Below are 27,582 nucleotides of genomic sequence, written 5' to 3'. Positions count from 1 at the left end.
CTCGATGTTGTTTGGCTTGTGTACTGTAAATATGACGTAGTGTTTTTAATCATATAGTGGTTTTTTATAATTATTTTTTCTTCGATCTAATACAAATTATAAATAGGATTTATTCGGAAGAGATTAAATTATTTGTCAATATTTCTAGTAATATTTATTCAATAAAGCCATATTAGAACATCTCTTTGGATTATAACAGTTCATATAACGTTCTGGATAAAAAATGTATTGTCATTTATACCCTCAGTCGAAAGTTATGTACAATAGTTTAAAAATGGAAATTCCTGCAGAATGTTTTCGTCATATGTTGCTGTTCTACTTCAGAAAGGGAAAAGTAAAGGTTTATTGCTTGGTTCATATTTTTATAATATATTTAATTTTTATAATATTAATTAAATTTTTATTGCAATAAATTTTCCTGGATTCACAAATTAACATAAAATATCCCTTTAAATTCAAAGTTATATATATATATATATATATATATATATATATATATATATATATATATATATATATATATATATATATATAGTATATATGATGTCCTATATATAAATTTCACACTTCATTAGTGTTTTTAATTTAATAGGTACTAGAATACAATTAGAGTTGTGTCTTCTCCTCTTATTGTATTGAAAAAAATCATCATCCTTCCCTGTTACATTTCTAATAACTCTTTTATACGAGAATTTCAAAAAATAATAGGTAGATTCCACAAAACCCAGTATATCTACACCAAAAAAGAACGTCAACACATCTGGTGAGACATGTAGGGGGTACTTTGTTACTGTACTTTGTTTTTGATAATGTCTTTATTACATGTGCTTAGTACAATCTTAATTATAAATTAATTTATTTCTACATTTCATTTGAACTTGGATTAATTTACAATCAAGATGACTGCGAGATAAATACATCAATATTTATTCCTCAATTATAAAATTATAATAACTTAAGCTACAGTTTACACTAAAAGTATACACTTTATATAAGTTCGTACGGTTTGGTTCGCTTCAATCTTCTGATATCCTGCGTGCTGTCCAGTAGTTGTATTGTTTCCACGTTAGTATGATTTAAAAATCCTCTTTCGTGTTTTAAGGCTAAATCTTGGATAATTTAGCAAATCTATTTGATTTCCAAGTCATCGTGCAGTTCTTCATTAGTTACGTAGCGTTGGTAATTAATCGAAGAATTTTGTTTTGACAGCATTTGATAACTAGTTCATTTGAATTTTCAGTGCAGCCCCATATTTGCACCCCATAGGTCCAAATTGGTTTATGATTGTCTGATAAATAAATCTCTTTGATTTTAGATCAAGCTGAAAGTATCTTAGGACTAACCAGTATAGTTGTTTTATTTTGGTTCTAATGTATTTTGCTTTTTGTCTAACATGATGTTTCCAATAAAATATATCGTCAAGATTAATGCCGAGTTATTTAGCTGATTCTGTTTGAGGAATCGGGTATCCATTGAGCGATATAATTAAGTTTTTATTATTTCGCCGCAATGCAGAATTAACATGAACAGATTTGGAGCTATTGAGTTGAATTTTCCAATCTTTCGTCCTTTTTTATGTGATTTCTTGATTTTGTTGACTGCTACTTGTACTTTTTCTACTGCCCTAGGCACAGATATATCGTTTACCATAACAAGTGTATCGTCAGCACAGGTTCCAAGTACTAATTTTTTTCCGAACAGATATGACTCCAGCAATTAACAATAGTTACGCGGTAACAATTTTCTCATCTTACAGATTAATCCTAAATGCCAAACCCGAACAAAAGCTTGTGAGACATCCAGGAATATTGCAGGGCAGTATTTCTTTTCCTCAAACGCTTTTTTAATAGCCGCAATTAATAGGTCAATTGAAAGGTCCCCGGCCTACCATAGTAAAACATATTTTTTTGGCAAAATAATCTTTTTTATTCAACATAATTCCCTTCAAAAGTGATCTTCATCGATTATAACGACCCTCCAAGTTTTCGATACCATTTTTGTAGTACGATGTCTACACGGTACATTGTCTCGGTGAAGCAGCACTTTCTTTTTCTTCAAAAGCGGCCGTTTTTCGGCGATTTCGTCCTTCAAACTGTCCAATAACGCTATGTAATAGTCGCTGTTGATAGTCCTTCCTTTTTCAAGGTAGTTACTGAAAATTATTCCATGCGCATCCCAAAATACAGACACCATAAGGTTGCCAGCCGACTGTTGCGTTTTCCCACGCATTGGAGTGTGCAACATCGTGTGCAGTCCACTCCGATGGCTGTCGATTGGACTTCGGAGTGTAATGATGGAGCCATGTTTCATCCATCACATATCGACGCAAAAACTCGGATTTATTACAGTCATTCAAAATCATTTTGTGGATTTTTTAAATGTTTTCGTCGGTAACAACCTCTTTTGGACGTCCACCGTCTTCGGTGCTCATTTCACCACGTATAAACTTAGCATACCGATCCTTAATGGTGGATTTTCCTAGGGCAGTGTCCGGAAATTCGGCGTCAAGCCAAGTTTTTGCTTCAAACGTATTTTTTCCCTTCAAAAAGCAATATTTTATCAACACGCGAAATTCCTTTTTATCCATTTTTTTTCACAGTAACAAAACTTGCTTCACTCAGAATGCTATAATTCACAAACTAATGATCCGACAGCTGTCAAATTTATACACGCCTATTTTGAGGTTTAGGAATAACTAAAAAACAACTGTTACGAACACATGAAAACAAACGGCGATTGCTATTTGTTTTGACCAATGTAAAACGCCTTATTGGATAAGCAGTTCAAAGCAGTGAATCATGAATGAAAATCTTGAAGACAATATTACTAAGTTTAAGTTTGTTGTTGCCTTTTTCTATAAAATAAATTTGTTATACACTAATTCTATTATCAACTTCTTTATTTGTTATCTACGAATTTGTCTACAAACTAATATATACTTATTATTTTCAGGTTATGCCCAAGGCCATGTCAAAAACACCAACAGAAGACAAGAACAACAATTCCCACGTAACTCCCAATTCAGAGATAAAAAGCTCCTCAAAAAAGCTAGACGACATCATTCGAAACTTGTATCTGAACAATGCCGAGAATACCAAGGAACGAGCGTCAAACAAGGCCAATGACAACGCAAATTCTTTGAAACGCGATGTCATCAACGAACCCAGCATTAAAGACACAAACCAAACCAGTGCGAACGAGAAAAACACAAACAAAAACCATAAAACCTGCGAAATACCAAAATTTTCATTCTTACGACGGTTCATTCAAATGACGAGTGAACATTCCACCAATAACAACGACACGGAACCATCGAATATCCTAAGTGAAGCGAGCGATAACAACAATTTATCAAAAAAACCTAAAATCATCGAACATTCTCCTATGGACGACATTAAAACGGAATCTGTCCCCGCAGATGGAAATGCTAAACAAATAACTGATATAGAAAACGAACCGTCATCAAGTTCCAATGATATATCGAACGATAACAGTACAGATTCTTGTGGAGATGGTGAGAAGAAAGAAGATGCGGCGATGAAAAAGAAACCATTCAAATGCGAGGAATGTGGAAAATGTTTTAGTCAATTAAGGAATTACAAGTATCACAGGTAATATATTTTGATTGCGAAGATACTCTACATAACTTGATATACATAACGGTGATATATCAGTTTGTAGTATAATATTGAAATAGATTATTCTTATTCGGCTCAAAAACTACTACCAATATTTTATTTGTACAACCAGCACATATTATTAAGCCTCAATCAAACTTTTGCTAGTTTATTGATCAAGTACTTTAGTATATTCACATACAGAATTACTCTACTATTACTCTATTACTTCTTTTTTAATTTTATTAACTGTTTCTTAGTCTACTCATCAATGTGATTAAGAAACGTTTAGGGAAGAAATAAATCTAAATAAAATGTTTCTTGCATATCAGTCTAGCATATAATTTCTGTTCATGTAAGCGTATTTTAATTTTTCAGTGGTAGGAATTATGTCCACAAATTTTCCAAGTATAAAGCTATAAATCTAACTAAACGATACTTGATGTTGAAATAAATGTAATTTTAAGAAAATCAGATTTAGAATAATTATAATATTCATTTTATTTCAACCCAAATTATTTGAAATCTTCTATTATTTCTTTCAGTAAGTATATAGTACCAATAAAAAAACAAGTTTGGAAGATATATATTTTGAACAGATTTAAATTCAATTCAAACGCTATTTGTTAAAAAATAAATAAATATACATATATCATATGTGTTTCAACATTCTCATAGAAGAAAATAGTTTGAAATACGACTTATTATAAACCAAATCATGTAACACAAAAAAAATTGTTAATTTTCCAGATCAGTACACGAAGGAACCAAAGAGTTTTCAGCTAAATGCCAGGAATGCGGCAAGACTTTTAACGACCGCGGTTATTTGAGCAGTCACATGAAGATTCACAGGGACAAGAAAGAATACGCCTGTCCCAACTGTCCGAAGAGATTTAACCAGAGAGTAGCTTATAATATGCATCTTCGCATACATACAGGTACATGTCCATTCATGATATAGAAAACTAACAGACGTTAGTTATCCTGTCCGAACATTGGCATTTTGTTTAGATAAATTAATAATGTATTTCGACAATAAAGTCTTTGGATACTCAGTGGTCGAAATTCGACCACACTAAGCCAGTTAAGTTATTATTATAGCTATTATATTAATTGCTATTATAGAAGAATCGAATTAAAAAATAATACGAATTTAATATGTTTTTAATCTCAAAGATTGATGCGCCCAATTATTAATTATTATATTAAAATATTAATAGGTTCAAAATATTACAGAAATTAAGATTATTTTTAAGACTGTCTTCAGAGCAGCAAATATAATAATAAAAGTATATTTGATAAAAATATTTTTTACTTCATTCTTTACTTAATATATATATATATATATATATATATATATATATATATATAATATATAATAATAATTACGCTTAAAAATGGTATATTAAAGAAACTTTAAAATCTAATGTATGTCATTTAATGTTTGTAGTAAAATTAAATAAAATAACAATTGATAAAAACATATGTAATTCTATAAACACCTAGGAATTCAGAAAAATATTAACACTTAACACTAATAAAACTGCAATCTTTCACCTTCAATATTCATTTTCTACATTATATTTTTCTCCGGCTTCTCAGCAAAAACAAATTTATTTATTTCAGGCACTTTGCGGTATCTTATTTCTAGTTATTTTTAGCTTTCGTTACTCCTTTACTTCCAACCTTGTTTTCGTTTGAATCCCACATCTAATCATTATAGGTTCTTTTATTTGTTTAGTCTGATTTTGGTTATATTTTTAAAAAGCTTATTTTAATTGTCTATTCTTAACCGTACATGAATCTTTTCCTTCTTTTTTAACTCTTAAATGTATTCATTTTGTTTGACATGCTTACAAATTAATGAACACGTCGACTCTAGTGAGGTTGAATATTGATATACTTGAAACCGATAATCATAGAATAAAGAATAGTTTCTCTATTCTATGCTGATAATGGAATAATTCCGGGATAATAATACAAAACCATCGGCAATAAAACTGAAAATGACAGTGTTTGAAAGTGTTACCATAGCTACAGATATTATTTCAGCTGTTGCTATGGTAATGTCACTTTGACAGATTCACGTCATTTGGATTTTTATTAGAATTACAAGAGAAGTTCATCAAAATGCATTCCTACGTGTGACTACGAAGGAGTAATTATGCCAAATTTCAAATGAATTGCTTGTAAAGTTTCGGAATTTTGTGATTATGTGTAAAATGTATTAATAAAATTATACCGCACCGACACCACTAATGCGATTATCAGGATAAATATCGCACCACTATAAATTTTTACTAGATCCGCCACTGACAAAGTCACTATTGAAATATGCATACAATTTACTTTTTTAAGCAAATTACAGATCACTGATAACAGTAGGAAAATAAATTACCTTTCGTTACTTGTTTTTTTTTGTGATCGTTGAATGCAGCAACCGGTGCATTAGAGATTGTACTCTTATTTGATCTGTCATTACTTGAATAGTCTCATTGTAGATCAAGGCGTATACTGCAGCGTCAGCATTTAAAACAGAAAAAAAATTATGTTGCCAGGCCATTAAAAGTTAATTACACTATTTTTCTTGAATTATTTTTAAAAACTACCAAAAAATGTTTATAAGGCTTTATCTTTCAAAATACATTCATAAAATTTAAATTTAAAAAGTTGGATAGGGCAAATATTATGTATAATTGTTTCATATTTTTCAAAGCAAATGTTTTTGGTTATTGATATTCGTGAATGATTTTAGAGTGTCTGCTATTTCATTCAATTCCAATTTGCGGTTATTCAAAATCACCTTGCGGATTTTTTAAATGTTTTCGTCGGTAACAACCTCTTTTGGGCGTTTTTGCTCATTTCACCACGTCTAAACTTAGAATACCAATCCTTGATGGTTGATTTTCCTGGGACAGTGTCCAGAAACTCGGCATCAAGTCAAGTTTTTGCTTCAACTGTCTTTTTTTCCCTTCAAAAAGCAATATTTTATCAACACGCGAAATTCATTTTTATCCATTTTTTTTCACAATAACAAAAGTTGCTTCACTCACAAACTAATGATCCGACAATTGTCAAATTTATACACACATCTTTTGAAGGTTGGGGCCAATTAAAAAACATATGGATTTAATTCTAGTAGCCCCATCTACGCGCCGGGGAGTTTCAATATGTATACGTGTTTTATATAATATTTATACAAATAATAATGACAAAAGTTTTTTTAATTTGTAGCTGAATCACATAAAGCCTTAATTCCTAAAATGCCTGGCACACGACGTTGTCATTTTTTGTAAATTACACGTATGTTTGAAGAATAATATATAAAAAGAATAAATTTGAGAATTTGAGAATAATTTTGAATTCCCAAATTGACCTAAAATTTCCCTTGAAACTCAAATATTTTTGGTACTATTTTCATTTTTCTATAATATATTATAGATGTAATATGGAGAACCCTTCATAAACATATCTATCTTTTAAATAGTTTCCCATGCTTCAACAATTGTAGCATCACTTTTATGCCTTGTATCTGTGGAATTTAATCCATTTGTTTGCTGAATATCTTTACGAGTGACTAAGTCTAATATTTCTGCTAGTTTGGCTGCAAGCATAATTTTATTAAATTTTAATGGTATTATTTTTACCAAAATATGATAATACTCATAATAATCAAGTGAGTGAAATATTAATGTTTGTTGTTCTATTTTAATGATGTAGAATGACTCCATGTCATCAACGAGCTGTGAATTTGATGAGGTATGCGATAATGTTTTATTTTCTTTTTTCAGGGGTCAAACCACATGAATGTCCCACTTGCGGCAAAAGTTTTTCAAGGAAAATGTTATTGAAGCAGCATCAGCGAGTTCATACCGGGGAACGACCGTATTCATGTCCAGAATGCGGTAAAACCTTTGCTGATCGATCGAATATGAGCCTTCATGCACGACTTCATACAGGTAATCATACAATCAATGATCTATAAATATTTGATGAAAAATTGAAATTCCTGACACTGAGGAATACATCTTTATATTTAACTCTTTCACAAAACATATGTAAAAATAAAGATACAAAACATACATTATAAATCATCCTAATTCTAGATCGAGTCTGATCGTCTTACTCTTCGCGAATTATCGGTTCGCGTAGCTATATCATTAGGTGATAGATAACGCCTAATAATAAAATTATTGTAGTTTTACTTTTTATCATATTAAAGAAGTTTAAAGTAATTATAAATAAAATATGCTTTTGTAATACATACATGAACACCTTCATATTTTACTATAAATTAGACAATAATATATGTCTTTACCTAAATATTTTTAATTCATTATTGCCTTACACTTTAAATTGATAAACGCATTCTTATCTGCTGCCAATTTTCACTATAAACCAAGGCATCATTATATTACTTAACAAGCTTCCGAATAATAATACAAACGTAACGTTAACCTAAAACTTTCAATTTACATTATTTTCGCTAATATATATTGTCTAAATAATGCAGTACTTTTAAATCTAAAAAGGAAATAATTTTGGCTAAACAACAAAAATATCATTGTAAACAACATCAAGAAGGCATGAAAAAATATGACAGAAAGAATACGTATAACTCAATCTTTCCCGAAAGGTAAGCTGCTGAGACACTATCAAGAATTACATATTGACTGAAATAAAGAATCATAAAAATATTGATTTATAATAATAATATACTATAGAGAGATTAAATTATTAGATATTAGATTAAAAATACATTTACTTTTATTTGGATTATTCATCTTATATTTCACAGTTAAAAAAAAATTGTAAAAATTGTAACAAAAATTATAAAAAAAAGAAAAATAAAAAAAATAAGTCAATAATGACTGTACTGTGACCACAACTGAAATAATAATTTTAAAAAGAATACTAGAACTTTTATAGAGTTAAAGTAAGTGAGTATTCCAGACACACTAACAATGAAATGTGGCAGAATATTGAAGAACATTAAGTAAAAATACTATCATATATATTATCATATATTTCTTATAACTATAAAATATCTCTTCCTAATACATCAAATGTTATCATTTACTCCAACACAATTTTTTTTAAATTATATACATTTGATAATCTAACTCTGTATTATATCAAATTACCTTGTAATATTTAGATAAATAAAATGCACAATATGTAATTTTGAAGTTCATTTTAATGCTAGACTAACGATCTTATAAACATGTGCAACTACAATACTTCAAGTACTGTACAAAATCTGTGTTTAACCATGCTTTTACATATCAAGTTTTAAATTTCTATTGTCCATAACACACTTACCAGGCTGTAAAAATTTGATAAAATTATATTGTTTAATCAAATATGTGTAACTTACTCTTAATCTGATGGCAGGTATAGTCCATCAAACTATTTGATTTACAAGAAACGAGATATATGATATTGGCCTTTCGTAACCCATTGTGACTTGAATTTAATTAATATTTTTCTTTGTATTTTGATAATATATAAGCATTAGTAAATAACAATGAATGTACAGTGAGCTCAGTTAAAAACCCATTTTCCTCTCTTGTTATCAACAATGTTGACAGGTAAATTGAAAAGTTACCGGTCTGACACATAGATGGCGCTACTAGAATTAAATCCATATGTTTTTAGTCAGGTCGAACCCTCAGAAGATACCTGTATAAAAGAATGGATAAAAAGGAATTTCGCGTGTTGATAAAATATTGCTTTTTGAAGGGAAACAATACAGTTGAAGCAAAAACTTGGCTTGATGCCGAGTTTCCGGAGACTGCCCCAGAAAAATCAACCATCAAGGTCTGGTATGCAAAGTTTAGACGTGGTGAAATAAGCACCGAAGACGGTGAACGCAGTGGACGCCCAAAAGAGGTTGTTACCGACGAAACCATTAAAAAATCAACAAAATAATTTTGAAAATAATTATGAGAAAGCTCTGTGCAAAGTGGATGCCGCGCCAGCCCACTTTTGACCAAAAACAATGACGAGTTGATGATTCGAAGCAGTGCTTGAAGATGATCAAGCGTAATAAACTCGAGTTCCTTTGCGTATGTGACAATGGATGAAACATCGCTCCATCATTTCACTCCCAAGTCCAATCGAGAGTCATCCGAGTGATCTGCACACAATGAACCCGCTCCAAAACCTGGGAAAACGCAACAGTTGGCTGGCAAGGTTATGGCTTCTGTATTTTGAGATGCGCATGGAATAATTTTCATTGACTACCTTGAAAAAGGAAGAACCATCTACAACGACTATTACATAGCGTATTGGACCGTTTGAAGGACGAAATCGCCGAAAAACGGCCATATTTTAAGAAAAAGAAAGTGGTGCTTCGCAAAGACAATGCACCGTGTTCGAATAACTTCTTCATCCACCGTATTCTCCAGATCTGGCCACCAGAGACTATTGCCTGTTCTCAGATCTCAAAAGGATGCTCGCTGGGAAGAAATTTTCGTCGAATGAAAAAGTAATCGCCGAAACTGGGGCCTATTTTGAAGCAAAGGACAAATCGTACTACAGAAATGGTACTAAAAAGCTGGAGGGTCGCTATAATCAGTGTATCACCCTTTAAGAGGATTATGTTGAATAAAAAAAACTAATTTTGCCAAAAAAAAATGTGTTTTACTATGGTAGGCCGTGGACTTTTCAATTGGCCTGTTATTTACCTCGATATTATTTTAGATAAAACTAAAGTTACTTTAAATACTAAATACTTAGTAAATTATTATACAAAATTATTAAAATATAGTATAAATAAGGCCATCCAATACGACCAGAACAACTACATCACGGACAGATTTGGAGTGGTTTAGCGCACAATTTCATACATCGATCAATAAATCAATCATTCAAACGTCAATTTTTCTTTCAGATCGATTGTATAAATAACGTTTATTCCGTGTAAAGTAAATACGTGGAATTATCATAGTGGTTTTTTTTAAATACTCATCTAGCCTATTATTATAATTTTGTATGCGCATTATTATTTCACATAGATTAAATTTAGAATATGGCGCATAAGTAATCCAACAAACTACTAGGAACGAAGTTCATATTCAAAACTAATATATACTTAATTTTAGGTGTAAAACCATACGCATGTTCGCTATGTCCGAAAAGTTTCACTAAAAAACATCACCTGAAGACGCACATGAATTTCCACACTGGCCTGAAACCATACACTTGCGATAATTGCGGCCTAGCATTTTCGCAGAGCAGCAACATGAGAACGCACTACAAAAAGTGCATCTTAAAAGAATCCAAACCCAGTACAAAAGAGCCCGCCAACAGTCTAGAAAATTCCTCATGATTTAATTTATTTCGTAGCGTTAGTGTTCAAAGACCTGATGTAACCTTAAACTGTGATAGACTAGATATGTAAGCCTTAATTTATTTTTTATATATAATTTAAACTAGTTTTAAATTTTATATTTCTGTTTTATTACTTGTATTTAAAAAATAAATGATATCTATCAAAATATTATAATTATTACTCTCCCTTTCCCCATAAAGTAATCAACGGAATATATTTATGGAAAATAGACAACACATAATAAATGATAAAATGGGACGTAAATAAATTAACATAAGAAATACGTGGTCAACCCCTTTAGTACTATGTTTTATATATATTTTAAAGTCTCCTTTTACCAACTATGGGTTTATCTAGATTGGGACTAAAGTTTAATGTGGGCTCCGAACCACGGCCATCAGCATTAAGCCTACCGACTGGCGAGTGACCAGCTTTAAAAATCATCCCAGAAGACATCTGATCTTACCCAGCCTGGTTACTGGCGTGACTGGGATCATTTTCCTTGTCGGATTTTACACTCTTGCCTAGAACATTCACAAATTTTAAACAATCACAAACATAAATTTACGACCATGCCCGAGCAGCCTTCACCACATGCGCCACCAAGCCGGCTTACTACTCTTTCTGAAATTGTTTACAGATAAAAAATTAGTCTACTAGTTGAACCTACTAAAGTCGAACCGCCAAAATTCCACTAGTATTGGGTGCAACTAATGTTTTGTAATAATCAACGTTATTCAAATAATCGAATAATTCAAGTATCATTGAAATAAATATTGTCGTCATAATTGTAATTTGTAATATTATTAAGTTGTCATTTATACCTTATTATTACATTAGTCTTAAAAACCAACATTTTCAATACTACATAATAATTTAATTAGCAATGATAACTTTGAATATAAGAAATATCTTAGTGAGTATAATCAAGTTCTTCCATATCAAACAATATTAAAACTTACTTTTTACTTATGCTTTTTAAACTTAGTGACTGGTTACCAGAAATAAAGATAAAGAAAAACGAAAATAACATAAATATTTTGAAAAAGTAATGCCCCGGGTGAGGATCGAACTCACGACCTTAAGATTATGAGACTTACGCGCTGCCTACTGCGCTACCGAGGCTCTATGACAATGGATTAAAAATAGTATAAAAGTAAAAAGAGCAATATTACTATTTAATATTGTAATAAATATTATATTTTAATTAATCATTAAGAAAACAAATATTTAATTTATATTTAAAAAAATGTGTTATGTATAAAAAAGCATGTTAAGCAATATCTCCAGTCCATATAAACCCTGGTTGTTATAAAGGAGATTTTAATAAAAATAAATAAAAAGAAGGCCCAATTAGGAAAAAAATACATACACTGCAATAATAAAATAAGAATAGATTTATTTAAGTATATAAACATTTATTAAGTGATCCGACATGTTAGATTGCAAAATGTATCTTTAAAGAAATAGAATTATATTAAACGATAAAAAAAACGATAAACCATTTTCCTGGTCTTGGGCAAAGTCTTACATAAAACACGACACGCTGACAGTAACGTACCATGTCATCAAACAATGTTTTCAAAGAACACGCTTTATTGTGCTCGAATTATATATTGTAAATAGAAATTTTGGTAAATACTATACTAAATCAATGTATTCAGAGTTGCAGCATGTTAACATCTATGGTATTTGAAATTGAATTATCGAATTATAACAACCAAAAGCAATATAATCCAAACTCTTAGGATTTCAACCCCACTGAAACATGAGAAATGCTTCTCTTTCATAGACATAATTTTCCAATATATTAATAAACCTATATAATTTTTTAACAAAATTTTCAATAAAGGCTGCGGCGGTTATATTGTTTTGGCGATGTTCTTTTTAAACACTTATTTATGATTCACTAATGCTAAATCCTCATGGTAAGTTGCATAACCAAACAGCACGTCTAAATCAATATGGAACGATGCCAATTGTCAACGACGAGCGCTAGAGAAAGATAGTAACCGAACGATATTTAAACTATGTAGACCTGATATGAATTGACTTTTTGTGAGATATTTTCTTTTTAAAATTGTTTAGTTTATGTGAATACAGCTCCTTAAAATCAACATTACCGAGAGCATCACTACAGTTCAGTCGAACCTATTCGGTATTGAAACAAAACAAACATATAGCATATAGCAAACATTCAAACAATGCATAAATGGGTCTTTTAATTTAAAAAAAAGAATCATTAATATCCCACACTCGTTTCAAACAACCTGTTTTATTCAATTGCAACATCGATCTGCCCTTTAATAAAAAAAAAACCATAAATATAACCTGATTTTAACATTTTACTTATTGTTCATATTCATGAAAATTATCTACTAAACTAAAAATAAGTCTACTAAACATCATAAATAAATATAAATATAGCATCCAAAATTCGGACAATTCAATCCCTTGTCAGCAAAATAATTAAATCGCTCAATATTTTAAATCATTAAGAATTTATATTTTTTAAATACAAGAAAACATACAAAAAATTGAAGACAAAAATTCTTGTTTTCATAGGTTTTTATTAATGAAAAATACAATTTTCTTAAAATATATATAAACATTTTGTACTTTCACATTTATTGTTATAGAATTTTAACACTTTTTTCTTATTACTGATTTAAACTCTCAAATAACTTATCAGAATATAGTTTTGCTTTTATTAAATCTTTGGAAATCGCACTTGAAATATTTTTATCCTGATCGTTGGCAACAAGTAAAGTCAGCACGTTTTCTTCCATTTTTTTCTAAAATAAGCAAAATACTTAATTAAATCATCTATTGCATAAATATTAACGTACATTAATATAAAACAAATACTGTTTTGTCATATTGTGGGCCTCAATCAGTAGAGCCAAACCTTTTTTGGCCAAACAATTAAACTGTTGTAATGATTCTTCTATTCTATAACAAAATTATATATTAGTATATATCATTTACACATTATTAAATGTAGCATTAGGTTGATCAATAAATTTTGTCGTTCGATAAGAAAAACCTGAATTTATGTTCATTTTTCCAAATGGGCTTGATGGTTTTTTAGCTGTGTAAAACTGCGTATTTGCCTTGACGAAACTTCTTTTCTGCTGTAAATTGGATTTATTCTAATTAACTTTTACATCCAGCTATTTTTTGTACTCCAAAAATACTATATGTTTTTAAATCATGAGTGTAATCATGAGGTAATAAAATGTCTCTATACTATACGATAGAACTGAAAATAATAGCAAACACAACATACTGATTATCTAAATCCTTAATCTTAGCATCATCATCTTGCATTCTTAAGGATAAAAAGTTTTTCAATTTACTAATTTGATTCTCATAATTTTTCCTCATGGCCTCGGTTTTCAAAAGACTCTAAAAAAATGTGACAGTAAGACCTACGCACTATTCAATCAATATTAACCATAATAACTTACATTTTGAATGATTTCTTTTTCGGCTTGGATATTTTTTTCCAGTTCTTCCAATTCTTTCTTCTTGTCTCTAAACTCCTTGATGTCCGAATTTAAAATTATCTTATCATGCTGGATTTTTTCTATCTCCACCTTAATATCCTTTAATTCTGCCAATAATTGTTTCTCTACATGTTCTTTTTCTTTAAGTCTGTCATCAACTTCCTATCATAAAAAAATAAAATTACACCTAAATGATTGTTTTTTGTGTATGCAAATAATATAACATGTTACATACATACATATTATATAATATATAGCATTGGGAAACATGGAATGAAATCGACTCTATAAGATTTTTCTGTGAATGAAAATTTAGCGCCGAAAAAAAAAGGTACTTGAGATCTCTACATATAGAAAAACTACAAGTGACAGTCAACAAGATCTATAAACGGGCTAGAATCAATTTCTCAGAAAATACAGTTTAATAGCTCGCAATCCGTATATATCAATTTTGTGTTGTGATGACATGACTTACTTAATTAAATCACCTAGGGATGTCCATTTCCTCAAATAAAATCAGCGAAATATTTTAAGAGTAGTCTAAATTTGAAACATTGTGTTAGACAAAGAGCTGAGCAGATAAGACTCAAAATTAAACAACTGTAGTGGTTGGTCAGAAGTTATTCTCAATTTGACCTAAGATTATGGGGTAAAAACATGTGTACTAAGTCTTTAAACCGACTTATTATCCAACAATGCTACAAAAACAAAATTTTTCAAGATCGTTTTTTTTTTCAAGTCACCCAAGATTTCGCAATGAAATATAAAAGGTTACTAAATTACAGTAAACTGAAAGTAACACACTACTAGACAACGCCTAAGAAATCAAGAAATTGAAGCAAACATAACCACAGGATATTTTTGTTAAAAAAATTATTATTTTAAATTATTAATAATTCAAAGAATGGCCGCCGCCTCCCAGGACACACTATGTTTTCTTCCCCCACAGATTTTTAACCATCAGCGTTTATAGAAAGCTACCGCCTTGTGTATTAAGAGTATATATTGATCTACTAATACTCAAATAATTTTCATTCAATAAGTCCCATCCCTAATAAAACATCAAAAATAGCTTACCTGTAAAAAATCTCCTGAATGAAACCCTTTTTCTCGTAAATGTAAATTTTTCATTTCTGATAAAAATGTTTTTGTTAATGCAACGTTCCAAGCATCAACGCGAGATTCAATCTAAAACATGACCACAGTAGAAAACAGACTGTAAAAAGAATGTTAAAAATGCTACCTCAACCACTATAGCTCTCAAATCTCGATCTAAGTCATCTTTAATTGATCTGTATTCTGCTAACTTATTCTCTTTTCTAGTAAGTATTCTTGTTAATTCTTCTATTTCCTTTAACATATTTGCTTTTTCTTGTATCTACAAATAAAACACTATTAATATATTAAACCAAATCTTTAATTACAAATACATAAAGTAGCTAGAATATAACATAATATTAATAAATATATAGTGTATACTAATATAGTTGTCCTCTATATATAAAATCTATGAGTATAAATTAACATTAAATTCTTACCTTGCAAGATTGTGTAGCAATATCTTGTTTAAGCTTTTTTATAGATTCATTAAGATTGTCTCGTTTTTCAAATCTCTTATTAATAGACTTTTTTATATGTTGCAGCTCTTCATCAACCTCTTGCTCACGCTTACCTTTATTATCCTACAGATGAAAAAAAAAACATTATTAAATAACAGAAATAATATTAACGTGATAACCTGGAATTTTTGAATGACTTGAGTTTTCTCTGCATTAGATTGTTCAATTTTATTATTTTCAACTGAATATTCCTCTATTTGTGTCTGTAAATTATTTACTTCCATATTTAAAGCTTCATAGTGATTTTTGTACTTATCCACTGCCTCTAAATCAATTTCCGACAACTTAGCAATACTATTCAAAAGATTGCAATTTGCCTGCGACACCAAATCTTCATGCTGTATAATATTATTGTTACTTTTATATCAAATTTGGATCAACTGTAATTATAACTTACTTCTCCATCACTAAAAATATTATAACGATTTATAAAAAAATCCCAAAGAACATTCTGATAATCAGAAATTTTCTGCATCTCTTCATCACAATTTACAACAACTGAACTGCTCAAATTTACTCTGTCTATTAACCAAGAAACCATACAAATGAACTGTGGCCAGCCATGCATTGTATTTGCTAAAATGTTCATTCACAAAGTAAATTTATTAAAAATGTATAAATTACATAAAAATAAATATACTTACCACTTTTAATTGATGACATTGTAATGGAACCTGGATACCTTAACATTTTCAACTTTGTTAAAACTACTTCAGTATAATTTTGTGAATTTATAGGACCTATAGTTATTAACTGACCAAACAAAATAGACATTAACTCTATAAAGGTATTTATTGTTGGAGGACGTATCATTGTAGCTAACTCAGGATTGAAAAGACCACTAGTTCGAATAAACATTTGAACCTACATACAAAGAGTAAGAGTTAAATTCCAATTATTATACATTCTAAGTACATAAAATTCATTAAAATAATACATACCTTACTATATTGTTCACTGACCCATTTTTTGTCATTTACTAATTTTTGTATTGGAACTGAGGTTGGTGACTTAGATCTTGTAAATGAAGGCTTAAATAACAAACAATACATTTATAAATAAATCAAATATCTTTGTAATAGCATTTATACCCTTTTTCCAAAACAACTACTAGAGCCATAGCGTCGAACTCCTGTAGAAAATGAAGGTGTAGCAGGAGTTGTTACACCTTTCCTATCAAATAGTCTTTTATGTTCTGATGTGCCACGCTTGTACAAAGGTGTATTTCCTTCTGCACTTTTGTCTCGACTTTGACTAAAGTATATATTTAATATCTCACATATATAATATTACACAGCAATAATGTTTTAAATTGCTATAATTAATATATAACATACCGCAAAGTTGATTTAGATCTTTCCCTAGATTTGGAATCTCTTCGTAAATGTGCTGGAATAGGTATATTTGATAACGATCTTGATCTCCGCATTTTAAAAATATTCTATTACAATAAAATATCTTATAAACAAAATTTTCAGATAATTTAAAAACATAAATATCCGTTAAACATTTAAATTAAACTGTCAAATCAAAATTAGTGTTGGGTACTATCGACTGAATGAAGTCGATATCGCAAATAGACGCCTATTTATTAGATAGAAAAGAAACGATTAGATAAGACACAGTCGAATAAAAAAACCAGTTAATTCATATTTAAATCAAATAAATATTTTGATTGTTTTTTTTTTCGACGGAGGTAATAGTTAAGGAAGAACTGTGTGCTAGAATCGGCGGCTGAGAAAAATATCGATATTTTAATACTTAAAACATTTTTTCTTTGTGGGATACCATCTCTGCGAAAACCGTTATACTAATACAGTAACATCATACAGAAATCTATAATAAACATTACAGAAATCTATAACACACTGCTAATTTTTACAAATTTTTGGTGGCGCCCTCTAAAATGAGTCCTAAAACTAACTAAAATATATTACAGAAACCTGTAATGTAACGTGATACAGAAACCTATAATGTAAGGAAACGCGATACAGAAACCTATAACGTTAGAAAACATGGTATAGAAACCTATAGAATAGGAGGATCCAGTATAGAAATCTATAGCAATTAAAACATATTAATGAAACAGCTATAATACAGTTCTCTATAACGTGGATCCCAAAAGAGTTTTTATCTGTAATATACTCCTGAATCTCTCTATATATTCTCTATAGATACAAAAAAATAATCGCCAAATGTAGAAAACTCTGTTCTCTATATATTGTGTTTCAAATAAAATACATACAGATTTATTTAATGCACTGCTAACTTAATTTATAATTTATATAGAGAATATTTATATTCTCTGTATGTCAATGCATATATATACAAGATATTATTTTACATAATTAAGAAAACTACACATTCTTACAAAAATTATAGACTGGTTAACTATAATAACATACAATAAAAAAGAGAACCAATGCAACTCACAATTGCATTTTCTTATTTATTTACTTGAGTAAGATAATTGATTTAATTATTCACATATTACATTTTACACTTTGATTTAAAAAAAATGCAATTATGAAGGCAAACTCTTAAATATTAAAAAAAAACTTATATAGCTAGAAACATCATTGATATTACTAAAAATAGAACGATTATTAGTTTTAATTCATACATAATTTAAATTCTACATGGAAATATTTCTAAATAAATTAGTACAATACATCTTCATTCTAATTTAAAAGAAATATAACTTTACAAACTAACTACAATATAACTCAGTACTTCTGAATACATCTCCCAATCTAAGAAATAAGTAGAAGTCAAAATATGCAAGCTCAATTTAGTTAATATATACTACATTGCCAAGAACAAAAGAAAATATAAATTTCAATGTTCTCAGTGGCCATGGATTTATTAGTTCTCTCATTTACTAGACAATGGGGTAGTAAATGGTATTACTGACGCAGAAAATAAATTGGATATTGGCGCTGTGTTGAGGTGAGTAAGATTTTACTATATCATGATTTATTCAATAGTATTTTAGGTAGTACCTATATGACAAATGTTATCTAATAAGAAATTAATGTTGATGGTGCACTTATGAATGAATTGTCGAAAATTTGAACTGAATTTTTTTGGTAACACCTGAGCCTAGCTTTAAAGTATATATTGGAGTAATATGGACAGTTGAATAAATGGAATTATGATAAAAATAAGCTTCTTGCGTAATAGAGAGAGATAATAGTTGAAAAATGACTGAAAGGTATGTAGATAGAGGAAGTACTAACATAACACTTTAGGATATTATATATATGGAAAAGAATTTCATTAAAGAGAGGATTAACCTACAACTAGTGTAGCCTTCATTAAATAAATGCAAGGATTTTTTCTGAAAAGATAAATAAATAAAAATTATTATAAAACTCCTCAAGTATTTACCTTTTAAAAGCTTCAAACTGAGATAAAAGGGAGACTAAAATATCACTGCACAACCTACTCTCTGAGAAGACTTCTTCCAACATCTTCCAACCTAATAAATAAATAGAAGTTAAAATATGCAATAGCTCAATCTATTTACAACATACTTATGTTGTCAAAAACAAAAGGAACTATAAATTCTAGTATCTTCAGTGTGTATGGATTTATTAGTTCTCCTTAATTCCATAATTCTATGATGGAGGATATGATCCAAATAATATAAGGAAGATATATAAAAAACTGATGATCTATATTGTTGCTGAGGCTGTGATGAGGTGAGTGAGTATCATTATTACATGATTCAACCAGGAGTGTTTTATATAATAGAACTATGACAAATATTATTGAGAAGGAAACTGAATCAGAAGATGACAGTGTGCATTTAGCATTATATCAGTACTCAGGATGATGTCATAAGTGAGAGTTGGATGTTGTTGATTGTAAATATAAATTAATTAGTTATTGAAACTCTGAGAACTGAAGGAATAATTAGGGCAGCACTTTAAAAAAGTTGGTAAGTTGTTATAATTGTAATAGCCATTGATAATGCAATAGTGTGTATATTGCAACATGGACAGTCGTTTTATGATTCACGCAAAAATAAGCTTCTTGCATTAGATTGAGATAAAAAGAGAGAGGCAGATAATGATGATAAATGTTTAGAATGGAATGACAAGAATAATTTCTGACATATTTTAAATATATGTCGATTAACAGAAAACACTGGCATAATACTTGAAGGTAGAAAGATATATGTAGAAGATAGACAAGCCTTCAATGACAGTGTATTAAATGGAAAGCAGAGGAAATCAAATTTAGCAGAGGTGAATTAACCTGGTACTAGGTGTAGACAACATTACGGAAAAGTAAATCCATTGATGGTTCAAAAGTTCCCCACTATGCTGTTGCTATAAGTGCCATATTATTACTGAAAGAAAATAAAAGTAAGTAAAAATTGTTATAAAACTACCACAAATATTTACCGTTTAAAATTTAAAATTTACTCCAAATTAGGACAGTGACTCTACCAACATTGTCAATGGAACAGTGCTTCATAACAAAATTATGACATGTACCTATACTTAAATCATATAAAAATGTAGTGTTATTCAATAAAATTAAAAAATAGAGATCAAATATCAATATTATATAAAATCTATAAAAAAATCTAGTTTAATATAACCAAATTGTTCATTAAAGATTTATCTTACCTAGCTCCAAGACAATTAAAGATTATACCTTTTACTCGTGAATAAGTTTTGCTCATGTATACTTAGGTATTTTTTATATAAATCTAACCACCGCTAATGTGGTTTACCTATTCCTAAAAATGATCTCAATATTTGCATAAAATATCATGAACGTAATATAGAAATTCTTGTATTTGTATTTATCTTACCTGTGTTTTTATTCCTCTAGGGTCGTCCACATTATTCACATTCACATTTAGTCACATTAATTACTAAATTATACGTAGGGGTCGCGTTCAAAGGCAATTAATATACCGCTCACTTACCTAAAACAAGAAAAATCATATTACAAAGGATAATGTACTGAAAACTACTGTGATATAAATTAAGATCATAAAGTGAATATTATCCAACATGATTGAAGAATTTTAAATTATGAAGATGAAATTCAGAAACCCTTTCCATTTAATCTGATAAATTACATCTTGAGGATAACATTTTACTTATAACGGAAAGACGAGAAAAGTACCTTGAGATATCTGGAAATTGGATGTAGTCCGGCTGTGGTCCATAACAGGTTCATTCCAAGCCAGTACCATTTGCGGACTTCCTTGAACACAATTCCAAGAAACAAATATCCCATGGAAGGCATCCGAAAATGTCGGCAATGAGACAATTTACGGTGGATAGTTCGCAGATGATAATCATCGGCGTTTATTCATCGAAAGTTGTTATAGTACTGGCATGGAACCGCGACGCGATTTTATTTGTACTGCCATCTGTAACAAATCAAAGTTATGTATTAAAACTGAATACAAAGATATACAAGAAAATAAAATTTACCTGATGTTCCATATCCTTTCGGCTTATTTGCTTCTGTCCTACCCCAATATAAATGTAAAGTGCACTTTGGGTGCTCGAGATTTTTTTGGGAATTCGAACGATCCCTACAAAAAAAATTAAATTACACGATATCGGACTCGACGAGGCCCTTGTTCTCTCGGGGGTTGGATCACACTTCACTAACACTGTAAGCACTCACGCTGCGTACACGAAATGTCCTAGAACAAATAAAACAAAAAAACAACATTAAAAATTGATATATTATAAATATGAGCGAAAAACTCACCTCACTTTTCTGAAGAAGATGCTGGGATATGCTGGCTCCGATTAAGAAGCTTCAAGCCCAGACCAAAACAACGAACTGTTTGAGGTCAATTTAGCAATGGAAACTGATTTCCACCGAAAAACTAGCCACATACCGCTCATTGTCAGGACTGAACTAAAACTGTTTTTAATTTGAGTTAGTGCAAAAAAAATGTGGTCGCTCAAAAAGAGAATAAACAAAAACAATAGATGATTTTACCGCGCCGAGGGTCGTGACGCTGGGTACGATAATGCACAATCCGGATGGTCACCACGGGCCTCCCGACATCCTGGGCAAAAATCTTCAACGAATTGCTCGCGTGACTAGTCCTGATGACCGCCGAGTCCCACATTATCACCGGAAAAGGAAGAACGAAGATCTATCGAACCACCACCAATGACAACCCATACTAGCCCACTCATCATCTATCGGTCGAACTCACGGGTCCCCAGCTGTAGGAGACCCGCAAGGCGATCAACTAGAAGTTGTCGAAGCAACGGGCAATATCATACAACGTGTCAAAGTCTGCAATGGCCTGCTACCAAGGGAATGATAATGTGCACCAAGACTAGGACGATCCAGGCTTGTCAGCCACATTACCGCACCCAGGGAGTCACGCGCGCTTATCGCGAGATTCCTTTGATTTTCCCGTACCTGAAAATAGAAAAAAAAACATGATATGGTTGACTCAGTGACGGGTGTACGCTAAGTGCAGTTATATTAACAAATATGAAATAATATCAACTTACCCGTTGGGGAGCACAGCAAGTCACTATAAAATAAAAAAATTACGAATTCGGCTAAAATTACGGCATATTTAAGAAAAAAAATTCATTAAAATAATTGTATGGAGCGGCGGCATCGAGCCACAAGGAAGGGCACCACTCGTCCAACTACGACGGAACAGCGATGAGGTACGACGTATTCGGCATGGATGCGCTCCGTTGTCAACAATCCCGGAAAGATATTCATTATTAATTTCAATATAATGAAATAAATTTTTGTATTAAAATTTCAGATATATCCAGTAACGTTAATATTAAACAAATAATTGGAGGTGTAAACATATTAAATTTTGTTTAATATGAGTATACATTTTATTTGTCTAGAACAAATTAATTACACATAATGGCAAATATTAAATGAATATCGGCAACATAGTGTGCAAATCACAGGGTTGAAAAAAATCATGGCACACTGGTTTTCCTTACAAGCAACAAATATGCATTTTTTATAGTGTCATCTACTGAGAAATTACAATATTTTCAACAAACTTTGAATTTTTATTCAGGGACGTGCTAATAATTTTATTTGCCAAGTTAAAAAATAAATACATGATAAATTATTTTAAATAAAATTATTTATCTTATACTTAAAATATTTAAGATTTTTTTATTATTTAAGTATACTTTCAGTATTTCTAAGACTTCATTATTGTGGTGGCTATAATAGGGCTTAAATCTAGTAAATTATTTTCAAAATGTCAAAGTAAATATTTATTATGCTTAACATCTTTAACACACAATTTATAATTTATATATAATATAATCAAAATCTTCCTAAATGAAAATATATTCCAACATAAGTCTACACTGCGAAAATTAATTGAACTTAATTCTTCATATCATTAAACAACTAATTAATTAAATATATTAATAATATTACATTTATAACTAAAAATTAATACAAACCAAAATTAATATTCAATCGATTAACAAATATATGTACAAATCTTAATATCACAAAGGTCAAAACGGTCATTCAATATTAACAACTTTCAAATTAACTTTAAATATTGATTGGCACGATTATTCCTACAACTTGATTCCAGGGATATTAAGTGTGTATTAAAAATTAAATAGAAGTAGATCGAATAAGAAGAAATTATTCATATATAACATCAAAATATGAATAATAATAAAGCCAAGGAAAATAGATTACTAAAAACAAATCATTTTAAACATAAACCTTTTTAATTATTAATTCTTAATTTTAAGACTTAAATCAGATATCTTATCACTTGATGACTTGTCATCATATCGAACATTCCAAATACTAAAACATCATCAATGACCTTTATGACCTTTAGCATTGTAGTTATTAGTTGTTGATGATCCTGCTACAAGTGGAATTGATTTATGTAGTGGTTTCTATGAGGCTGAAAAAGAATTACTTTGATTATTGTTGTATAGTTTTAAAAATAACAATAAATCGTTTAATATATCAAAATTCCTTACCAACTTCCTTATAACAATAAGAATTAATCTCAATTTCATTAATTTTTAAGTTGGTTATTGGGTCCTGCATACAAGCAGTTTTATAATTCTTTAAGAATTAAGGCTATTGTGTAGTAATATCTAAAAAGATTTTGGTTTGTATTGAACTTATCCCTCCATTACTTCTAGAATTTTGTTTCAATAAGTAAATATTGAAGTGTCTAATATATTTCACTTTTACTTGTACTTTTATTACCTAATATAATCATTTGTTATTGTATTTCTAAAATATATAATAAATTAGTAAATATATGATATACACATTATATCCATTACATACTGAACAACTTCATAATGAATTAAACTATCAAATGGAGCAATAATTAATTGTTTCAGTATTTTTAACAGCCGCCAAAAAGCTGAAAATACTTAGCAGTTTTACTGTTTTTAAGTTTTCTTGGCACTTCTTTATAGGTTAGGAGGGGGATTACCTAATTTTTCATCGAAATAATTCATTCTTGCATATATATAAACATATATAAATATACATACACACAATCATTAATAATCAATAGTAATGTAATAGACTAGTTATACCTTTTTTAAAAATATTTTTGAAATAATATTGTGCATCCTTAATTTTTTTGTTAATTTTATTATATTATCTCTATATTATTATATATATTACATTATGTATGTTATTACAAATAGCTATTGAAATTTTATTAAAATACGATAAATATAAATATATAAATAGGGTATTATATTTGGGGGTCATTATTCCACTACTCCTTACAAATCCAAAGAACATTAAAATATAAAAATAATTTTACATGTACCAAAATAAAACTGTTTTTGCCCAGAACATAATAGAATCCAGGAATTATTTCTTTCCTTCTCCTTCGCAAAATTAATACGAGAAGAAATCACCACTTATGACACGGTTTAAATACACCACAAACATTCGAAATCATCAATCGAATGAAATAGTTATAAGCCAATACATTTATATTATGTCATTATAATTTCCAAATATAGAATACGAATAAATATTTTACGAAGATATTTGGAATTATTATTCCATTGCTTTTTTATGAATTCATTAGTAACACTAAAATCTAAAATTAATTTTATACTGTCACTTGACAATTTAAATTTACTTAAAATAAACTCATCTCTACATCACCGAAATCAAACCAATTATCTCTATCCTTTAATAATCACAGATATCTTTGTTAGGAAATTAATATTTCTTAATATCTAGAAGAGTAGCTATACTAAAACATTGAACTCTTGTATTAAAAAATAATACAATATCATGTAAGGAGTAGCAGACAAATAGTTACTAGTCACATAAATAAAAATTATATAGATTTGAAACATTTTATTGTGGTTGGATCTACATGGAATAATACAAAATTATTAGTATTAAAAAATCAGTTGTTTATAGTCAGATATGTTTCGAATATGTATTCTTAGTTGTTTCTTTTATTCGCCATTTCTTCCAAATCTCATGTGACCGTAGTCATCAAACTGTTCATCGCGTTTGCCGAATCTAAGATGGCCGTAATCATCAGAGGGCGGTTGTTGCTGTCGTTTGGAATGTTCGAAAACATCATCGTCATCTAGCAAATAATAGTACCAGACATTAATAGATCGCACATGACAAACAGCGTTAGCCGCATTATGCTTACCAGTAAGCTCATTGAAGTTTTCAGGTTTAATCTTTGAGTATCTGGAGCCGGATTTAACATGATATCTCGACAGTCCAGAATTTCGGTTCAAGTTGCGTTCATATAAACCGTTCGAACCGGATATTGATAAGCTTTCAATATGATAGATCAACAAGGCTGCAATTACAACTATCGCCAAAATATCAGTGACAAAGATTCTCATCTTCTCTCTAGAATAAAATATATTGATTTTTATATATAATATATAATATAATATGTATCAAATAATGTATTAATGTTAAATAACTTTTAGATATGGTAGCTAATTTCATTTTAAATGATATTTTATAAAAATTAGAGATTAGAAATGATAGAATCATATTGTACACAATTAATGAATAAGCGCGTAATCGTATTCTTTTGGGACTTTATCAATTTCAAGTTAAATCTTATTACTAACTATATAAGTTTCATCAAGTTTCATTTCTCTACTTTGTATTTTTGTATAGGTGTGTTCAACATTCTGTCTTATAAATTATTTTAAAATTACCTTAATTTAATTTATATATAATCACTCACAATCATTGAGAAAAAAATACGTATTTCACAGTCAATTTTATTATAATTAATAGATGATATAATTAATATGATGATGGAGAGTAAAGATGCGCGTACACGCAACAGAAAATAAAAACAACTGGAAATCTTCAAATATAATAATCCAAAAACATAGACTACTTACCGCCTTTCTTGAGGTTCGTAGAGCAACACATTAAATGCGGAGAAACAACGTTAGTTGGTTGCTTTTATACCGAGATGAGAAAGAAACAAAAAGTACATTTTAAAATTCAATTCGCGATGCTTCAATTCAATTTGAACTAATATTCTGATGTGTCAAAGGCAAAATCGTGCCAAAACCGCTTAAATTCAAAACTCTCAGTTCGATCAATAATAAAATTACATCGTTCCGCCTTATTATGAAAATTAGTTTTAGTGCTGAAAAAACAACAAATAAGATGTTGACAGAAATAATAACATGCAGACGTCCGTCATATTTTTATAATTTGTTATATTATTTTGTTGGTTACATTTAATAATATTCTTAAAAAATTTGTTGTATTGTGTAAAAAAAAGCGACGGACGACATTAAGTAAAGTTTAGTCAATACAACTGTTATAGAATATTGTTATAACATAAACATGTCAACGTCCAAATAATATATGTATTCAGTATTATATTTGATATTTAAGAATTTTTCTTAACTTGAATGTGTTTGTTAGGTCAAATGTGTTCAACAAAAAATTATCTGTGGAAAAGGATTAAGCATAATAGCTTAATTCTAAATAGTGATCGAATATTCAATTAATCCCAGTTTTTCACTGTGAATGTTTTTTGAAAAATTTTAAACTATTACAATGTCTCCAGTAATAGAAATAATAGCTTTTCTCAATGTAATATGCTTATATTTAATTAAAATATTGGTTATTATGTTAAACAATAGTGTGAATGAAATATACCAAGAAATGATTATTTATGTCAAGCGAATTTACCTTTATATTAGTTGTTAATCTGATATAATTGACAGCGGCAGTCCGTATTATGCAAAACAACCATTTTTGCTCTTCAAGCCAACGAACATTTCGAATAAAGGTTAATAATGGAGTTGGTTTTTTTTAAATCAAGCATGTTTAGAAAAACAGTTGCTAAAACAAAAGACCAGTGACGTTACTCAGGCAGTCGTAGTGGTCGTTGGTTCAAGTTTTAGTATATATTATTGACAGTTTTGATGACGGTTTAATATTAAAACGACTTAATAGCTTGTATAGAAAATATATTTAATATGAGT

At 29.5% G+C, this 27,582-nt stretch overlaps 3 protein-coding genes, 1 long non-coding RNA gene and 1 other non-coding gene across 7 annotated transcripts in view; 1 reads left to right on the top strand and 4 right to left on the bottom strand.

Annotated features, from left to right (window-relative positions):
• Window positions 1-11,119, top strand: part of LOC143202626 (uncharacterized) — a 100,551-nt gene extending 89,432 nt beyond the window's left edge. The window contains exons 4-7 of the mRNA XM_076414281.1: window positions 2,953-3,611; window positions 4,368-4,555; window positions 7,409-7,576; window positions 10,724-11,119. Coding sequence (XP_076270396.1) covers window positions 2,953-3,611; window positions 4,368-4,555; window positions 7,409-7,576; window positions 10,724-10,950 — 1,242 coding nt within the window. The 3' untranslated portion in view covers window positions 10,951-11,119. The remainder of the gene's footprint in view (window positions 1-2,952; window positions 3,612-4,367; window positions 4,556-7,408; window positions 7,577-10,723) is intronic.
• An 886-nt stretch (window positions 11,120-12,005) lies between these two features.
• Window positions 12,006-12,078, bottom strand: TRNAM-CAU (transfer RNA methionine (anticodon CAU)). Its single transcript has one exon. It is a non-coding gene; the product is annotated as a tRNA-Met (tRNA).
• Window positions 12,079-13,503: 1,425 nt separating this feature from the next.
• On the bottom strand, window positions 13,504-21,026 carry LOC143202625 (uncharacterized). The gene is made up of 14 exons (XM_076414280.1): window positions 20,494-21,026; window positions 17,419-20,438; window positions 17,173-17,335; window positions 17,023-17,112; window positions 16,726-16,945; window positions 16,479-16,657; window positions 16,201-16,419; window positions 16,001-16,144; window positions 15,706-15,840; window positions 15,540-15,650; window positions 14,424-14,624; window positions 14,243-14,361; window positions 13,803-13,905; window positions 13,504-13,748 (listed from the first exon to the last, which is right to left on the bottom strand). Exons 2-14 carry the CDS (start codon window positions 17,508-17,510, stop codon window positions 13,614-13,616), a joined length of 1,911 nt encoding a protein of 636 aa, XP_076270395.1. The 5' UTR covers window positions 17,511-20,438; window positions 20,494-21,026; the 3' UTR covers window positions 13,504-13,613.
• A 2,839-nt stretch (window positions 21,027-23,865) lies between these two features.
• LOC143202624 (uncharacterized) lies at window positions 23,866-24,540 on the bottom strand. Of its 2 annotated transcripts, XR_013007202.1 has the most exons (4): window positions 24,404-24,540; window positions 24,320-24,346; window positions 24,085-24,204; window positions 23,866-24,005 (listed from the first exon to the last, which is right to left on the bottom strand). It is a non-coding gene; the product is annotated as an uncharacterized LOC143202624 (long non-coding RNA). The 2 variants fall into 2 exon arrangements; XR_013007203.1 differs by lacking the exon at window positions 23,866-24,005 and having other exon boundaries at window positions 24,113-24,248.
• An 898-nt stretch (window positions 24,541-25,438) lies between these two features.
• On the bottom strand, window positions 25,439-27,408 carry Dsk (Drosulfakinin). Of its 2 annotated transcripts, none has more exons than XM_076414278.1 (3): window positions 27,287-27,408; window positions 25,758-25,966; window positions 25,439-25,688 (listed from the first exon to the last, which is right to left on the bottom strand). In XM_076414278.1, exons 2-3 carry the CDS (start codon window positions 25,957-25,959, stop codon window positions 25,552-25,554), a joined length of 339 nt encoding a protein of 112 aa, XP_076270393.1. In that variant the 5' UTR covers window positions 25,960-25,966; window positions 27,287-27,408; the 3' UTR covers window positions 25,439-25,551. The 2 variants fall into 2 exon arrangements, with proteins under 2 accessions (XP_076270393.1, XP_076270392.1); XM_076414277.1 differs by lacking the exon at window positions 27,287-27,408 and adding an exon at window positions 26,479-26,614.
• Window positions 27,409-27,582: the final 174 nt, after the last annotated feature.

Source organism: Rhynchophorus ferrugineus, unplaced genomic scaffold (genome assembly GCF_030347505.1).
Source record: "Rhynchophorus ferrugineus isolate W39M unplaced genomic scaffold, kcgeb_rfMv2 rfM9, whole genome shotgun sequence".
Taxonomy (NCBI): Eukaryota; Metazoa; Arthropoda; class Insecta; order Coleoptera; family Curculionidae; genus Rhynchophorus; species Rhynchophorus ferrugineus.
The sequence above is the reverse complement of the archived record's forward strand: the minus strand, read 5'-3'. Positions and strand labels throughout refer to the sequence as shown.